General features: G+C 53.5%; 1 protein-coding gene across 1 annotated transcript in view; it reads left to right on the forward strand.

Moving 5' to 3' along the window:
- Positions 1–2955, forward strand: part of LOC119094175 (eukaryotic translation initiation factor 3 subunit K) — an 11625-nt gene extending 8670 nt beyond the window's left edge. The window contains exon 5 of the mRNA XM_037217249.1: positions 2770–2955. Within this exon, the coding sequence (XP_037073144.1) occupies positions 2770–2955 (186 nt within the window). The remainder of the gene's footprint in view (positions 1–2769) is intronic.
- Positions 2956–6649: the final 3694 nt, after the last annotated feature.

Genomic DNA, 6649 nt, shown 5'->3' on the forward strand with positions numbered 1-6649 from the left:
TGTCGATTTCCAAAGCTACGACGCCCAATTTAAAGTCCTTTTAGTCATCTGGTCTCAGTGACGGCCATGTGCACACGAGACCAATGCGAGAACACTTTTGGCTGGCAGCGCAATCCGCCCCTGGGGCATGACCTTTTTCGTTAAAATCGCGACTTTACGGCGATCTATTACCTGTGGCCGGCCTGCCCGTAGCGTAATGTTAAGAATACAGCGTCCCGAAAAAATACTTATAATAGTGCGCGAAGAGTGCGTCGATGGGCATTCGATACCGCTGGTATAAAGCCACCAGCTGACAGTGCATCTCGATTGCTCGGCTAAGGAATCCATTTCACTCAATCGCCCCCCCCCCCCCCCGACCGTTTCTCACGCAATGCTATTGTGCCGCCCGTAGCGGCTATTGGCAAACCTATGCGTCCAATTTGAAGTATTTTGGTGGTGCACAGCGGGTACCACCATGCGCACACCTTATCACTGTGGACTTGTCACTGGAGCAACCAACATTCCCACCTTCAGCTGGGCATGTTAACTACTCTTCGGACATGACCTTTTTGTTCAAATTACCCCTAGACGGCACATTCCTAACTTGGTCGGCCTACCCGTACAGGTCGGTCGCCGCGGCCGGCGAAAATCACTTGCGACCGTGCGCGAAGCGTGCGAATGTGCCAAGTCGAAAGCACTGCTGGAGGGCCATGGGTTCCCATGACAACACACTTGTCGGATTGAGATATTCGTGTTATTAAGCCAACAACCGAAGGCGTGCCATTCAGTGTGACGGGATGGCCACAGCAGTGATTTCGAAAGGCTATCATAGCACGGGGAGGCTCGTCTCGCCGTCTCGTCGTCGTAGCTCGTCTAATCTAAGTTACTCTTAGTCTCGCGGAGCGGATGAGACCATGTGCACACGATGTCACTGTGGTAGCAATGTTGGCCGGCATTATAAGACGCACATCGGCCGACATGACCTTTTTCGTCGAAATCGCCCATTTACGGTGCGTTGCTAGCTGCAGCCGGCCCACCCGCATCGTGATGGCCAACATACAGAGGCCGGGAAAATACTTATAACCGCACGCGATGAGTGCAACTGTTGCATTCGACAGCGCTGGCTTCAGGCTATTAGTTACCGGTACAACGCACTCGTCTTATGAGAGAAGCCGTTTTATTCACTGGGGCCTGGAGCAGTATTCGGTCGACCTCGGGACACATCTAACTGATCCCTGACTGCACGGCCGCCACAGAGATTTGGAAAGTTATGTTGCCCAATCTAAAGCAATATTAGTGGTACGCGGCGGGCACAACCATGTGCACACGATAACGTTGTGGAAGCAATATCGGTTGGCAATGTAAATCGCTCATCGGCTGGCACGATCTTTTTTGTTCAATCACCTCCTTACTGATCATTGCGAATTGCAGCCGGCCTCCCCGTGCCATGATAGTCCAAATACGGTAACCCGGAAAAGCTATTATCAGGCCACGAAGAGTGTGACTGTGTAAATTTGATATTGCGCGCACCTTAGTGTCATCCGCATAATTCTTTTACACGACTAGGGATTGTAAGAATGTGTATGGATCCTTTCATGACTGGAATAGCTATACCTTGTTGTGCACACAGCAGAGGCGCAGGATAGCCGTTCAGATGATCGCACTACTTCCCCTTCGCACGTGAGATCCCAGTCCGGCGACCGTGCGTACATGAGCCGGGGCGTCCCCGTCGGCCGCGCCGCGAGCGTCGCGCGACACACCATTTCAGAGGCAGTCTTGACAAGTCGTGGTCTGTTTCTCCGCGGTTCTCATAGTGCCTTGGACATGTCCGTCATTAATTTTCACGGCAGTTGTTAGTAAACAGTATTTGTCGAAGGAGGTTTTAGGTGGCACGTCTTGTTGATTGTGCACATTTGCATTACATGCACCCTGCAGGCATGGTTGGGTTTATGGTCACTTTGAGTGATTGTTCACCCATCTCATTTATCAGATAATGGCTAAAGTTTCCGACTGTAGTGTGTGGTGTCTGCACTGTCGGACCAACAAGGGAATTGTGAGCTGGAGAGAAACCTATGTCGCGATGACAATGTATCTTCAGTCTCCTCCACGCTGGAGTCATCTGAGAAGGTGAGCGTCCAGGGGCTTATTTACATCATTATCTACTTTCAGCACTTGGTCGTTGACAGTGGTGGATCTTTTGCTAATGACGCAACATCGCGACGCTTATTGAGGAAGGGATTCCGCGCCAACATTGACAGCACCAAACATTTTGTCAGCGATTCACCTGCAGCGCTGTGAGCAGCATTCATGAGTGCAGTAACTTTATGGGTGCAGAAATGAATGTCTCTGAAGATAAAATTGTCAACTTACCATGCAACAGCAAAGCAGCGAAATTTATATTGCTTCGATTACCAGTAGCCTTTTTGTTATTTCTCGGCCGCCGACTATTTCAAAATCACTTTTTCCAATCAACCTATGTGCAGTCAACGACCTTGTCATACTTGAACAAAAAAGGCCATGAAAAATGCCCCGATCGGCCAGCGCCATATAATGCCTCACGCCTAGTCGATCCCTCGCTCTCGGCCGTGGTTGGCATCGAGCGCGGCGTCGGCTGGCGGAGACGGACCGCGCGTGGGCCAGGTCAGGCGTCCGCGGACGAGAACGCAGGCGCGGCGCCGCGCAGCTCGTGACGGAGGTGGCGCAGCACCGGTAGCGCTTCAGGAGACCTACGTCCAGGAAACCTATGCTCCCCGGGCCTACGCCCAGGGGGCCTACGTCCACTGGACCTAGGCTCGCGTGGCTTACACCCAGGAGACCTATGCCCACTGGATCTACGCCCAGGAGACCTACGCTCACGAGACCTATGCTCACGAGACCTATGCCCACGAGGCCTACGCCCAAGAGGCATACGTCTACTGGACCTACGCTCACGAGAAATACAGCCAGGAGGCCTACGCTCACTATACCCACGCCTAGGAGACCTACGCCCAGGAAACCTATGCTCACGAGAACTAGGCCCAGGAGACCTACACTCACTGGGCCTATGCGCTTGAGGCCTACGATGACAGCATTCCCAAATTATCGAGTCACTGTTGGCTGGTCGGCTGCCACCCGTCGTGGGGAGGTAAACGAATACTGACTATTAAAGGCGCGATATAGCGATGCCTGCTGCTCCATGGCTCTGCGTCGCATCCCACCACAGGTACGAAAAAAGTGTGTGTATAGAGTATAGAGTGCGAGTATGGCTCACTATGCTGAGAACGCGATGGAAGACTAAATATATATTCGGCGCATGGCGCCTAAACCAAGTAGCCGCTAAAGGGTCTGTGGACTGGCGATGCGGCTTTGTCGCAGACCAGACCAGGCCAGAGGCCTCAGCGGGGTGTCTGCTGAACTGCCATTGGTGACGGATGATCTGAACAGTTCTTGGCGTATCTCTGCCAATTTGCCCGAAGACTGCGGAAACCTGCCCCTTCCGGGAACGGTCCTTTCATTCTGAGCGTGTGGGGAGGAGGCAAGGGGAGGGAGCGAGCAGCCGGGGTGGTAATACCCGGCTGCTTGGTCTTGCCTGAGACGTTAGCAGTTTAAGTCAGTGGCGGATCCAGGATTGCTTCTAATGGGTGACCACACAACACTGTGGGCCTCTGAGGAGTTTTGTGGCCTCCCCAAGACAAAAATATCCGATTGCGGCAATTAAATTCTCAGATTGTTCTTTCCTATATTGTATGGGAAAACTGAGTGCGCCTTTGCGCAGCCCTCGCCAACGAAGGGTGGTGCGTATGTGCACGCATAGAGCGTATTAAAATTCTTTCGATCATGGTGGACCCTGAAAGTGAAATTATTTTGGAGAAGACATGACAACATGCCCGTAGCCAAGGCCAGCATGGGAGGCCACACAGTTGAAAAAGGATCCTATGACGGCGAAAAGCCCCTCCCAACACTGCAGGATATTGTTCAGTTATCAATGAAGGGCACCGCTTTCTTTGTTATATGGTTTTCACCGCCTAGAACTGGAACAGAAGTCAAAAGTCACCGCGAGATCATTCAATCACGAGAGGAGACGCGAGATACACGAGATCACACGAGATGAAACCATTCGGGCCCCTCTTCGAGCTTCCTCTAACAAAGCCAGTGACGAAATCAGGGCCACTTGCCGATGCATGGCCCCCTATTAGACACTGTGGGTCCCTGAACGACACGGGGCCCCGATCATTGCTTCAAGGACCTTGCCCTTGAAACAAAGAGGAATGCAAATCGTGGGCCCCATTCTGCCCCTGCTTGGGAAAAGGGACCCTGGGGTTCCGACCAACACAGAGCCGAGTGTTCGGTGTTGGTGGTCCCTGGCCGACATAGAAGCCCGCACAGTCTCAGCGGTTCTCGGTCGGTGCAAAAGACCCTCTGACTGATATTTCACGTCACGGCCCTATGGACTGGGACCCTTTATGAGACCTATATCCAGCTTTTTGAGTCCTTACACCCTTTAATCTGGCTTTTGATCGTCAGTTTTGGTGGGCCCCGGGCCTCTCTTCGGGCCTTATTGAACACTGCCCTTGATCGCCCCTTGCCAACACCGGGCCACCCGTTTGGCCCTGTGAATCCCTGACAGATACAGAAGCCTCGACCAGTGTAAATCGCTGGCGCCCGTTTTGTCGGTGCTCAGGTGGGCCTTCAGGCTCATACCGACGCGAACCAGACTGTGCAGTACAGGTGATGTCGGACCGACATATACACCCTCATTGAATTAAGAGTCCCCGATCGGCGCAAGGGGCTCTGTGGCTGGCATTGGAATGTCCGGCCATGCCAGCCGGGACTCCTGAATAGGACCATCACCCGGCCTTTCGGGCCCTTCGAGCTCTTAAATCGGGCCTCTAATCGTCGGGCCCGATTTGGGGGGGGGGGGGGGGCGGCGTGCCCCTATACCCACTGTCCGCGCCATTGTATGACAACGTGAGTTAAATTTGGCAGCTTAATGTCAAAGTGGAGCTCGATAATTCATCCTGAGGGTGGTTCCGGCTAGACGACTAGCTGATGGCTAAACTGATGGCTAATGACGAACGCAGGGTTTTGGTTTGGACTTTGATGAGTGAGTGTAAATGATGGGATAGTGCAAACTACCATCCTCCAAATGTGCTGAGAATGTGATGCTCAAAAATGGCGATTGCCACAAATTTATTGACCATGGGAAGTGAAATCTGGGACGTCTAAAGCGCGTAAAATTATCTTGGGCAGTAGTGCGTAGAAATTCATCGCGACATATGCAGCTGGTGCTATCTACGACGAGGTGCTATCAGCTTTTGTTTACCCTCTCCACGGTAGGTGGTGACGGGCCCGCCAACAGTGACTCGATAATGTGGCATCATGTCGTTCGTACGCCCTCCTGGGCGTAGGTCCAGTAAGCGTAGGTTTCGGTTGAGTGCTAGGTCCAGCGAGCATAGGCCTCGTGAATGTAGTCCAAAAGCGTAGGGTCCTTCTAAGCAAAGGTCCGGCACGCGTAGGTTTTGTGAACGTAGTTCCAGCGAGCGTAGGCCTCGTGAGCTTAGGTCCAACAAGCGTAGGTCTTTTGAGCGTTGGTCCAGCCAAGCGTATGGCCTCGTGAGCGCGTTGGTCCAGCAGGTTGTTACGTCTTTTGAGCGTAGTTCCAGCGAGCGTAGGCCTCGTGAGCGTGGGTCGGTAAGCATAGGTCTGCTGGGGGTAGGTTCTTCTGGGTTGTCCCCGCAGCACCGTTTGAGTGCCGCTCATCCAGCGGAGGGGCCGACGGAGGGCGGGCGCTGTGTGGTCCTGACTCCCTGTCTGAGGCGGCTCCAGCACGGTCATGCTGCTGCTACATGCTTCGCTGCCGGACGCCTGGACGTGCGGTCCGGACGACGTACTCAAGGAGGGCTATCCAACTGCCAAATGGATTCTGGTATGTGGTTATGCGAGCTTTTTTTTATAAATTTGATCCGAACCCTTTTGAATGGATGGATTTCTGGGATCAGCGCTCACGCTAAGCAGTGCTTGTTGCTGTGAGCTCTGACCCCCACCATCCGATCGGCGCAATCACAGGCAACGGCAGAATTTAGTGGCGAAAGCTAACGTGCCGCAAGGTCCGTCACGGTCCGTCCTGCCCTCTGACGTCAATGACTCTTTAGCGCGACCGCTGCCACCGGCCGCAGGCCATACCGTCAAGGGCAAATAGCGAGCGCCCTAAAGCGACTCGAACCCACCCAGCCACGGGTGGGGTCGGATCGGAAGGCAGGCGCCCTAACCAACTGCAGCCACCGGAGCTTCGTGCGCGATTCAGTGCAGATCTGCTTTAGGGTTAAGAAGGTGCGCACCTAGTCAAAAGCGCTATCAAAGCTACGTGAGGACTGTGTTCATTCCGCGTGGCAAGCTCTGCACGTCACTGACTTTCTGATTGCAAACGCCATCGGCATCATACCAATCTCACACTTGCGCTATTAAGGGCAGGGCGACGCCTTAGTAAAGCAGCACATAGTGACGAGCGTCATCACTGCTGGTCACCATGACACCATCACCGACGATCTGAAGCAGCACATAGTGACGAGCGTCATCACTGCTGGTCACCATGACACATCACCGACCGATCTGAAGCAGCCACATAGTGACGAGGCGTCATCACTGCTGGTCACCATGACACCATCACACGACCGATCTGAAGCAGCTCATA

The sequence above is a fragment of the Pollicipes pollicipes genome, unplaced genomic scaffold (genome assembly GCF_011947565.3).
Source record: "Pollicipes pollicipes isolate AB1234 unplaced genomic scaffold, Ppol_2.1 Scaffold_4002;HRSCAF=4701_pilon_pilon_pilon, whole genome shotgun sequence".
NCBI classification, from domain to species: Eukaryota; Metazoa; Arthropoda; class Thecostraca; order Pollicipedomorpha; family Pollicipedidae; genus Pollicipes; species Pollicipes pollicipes.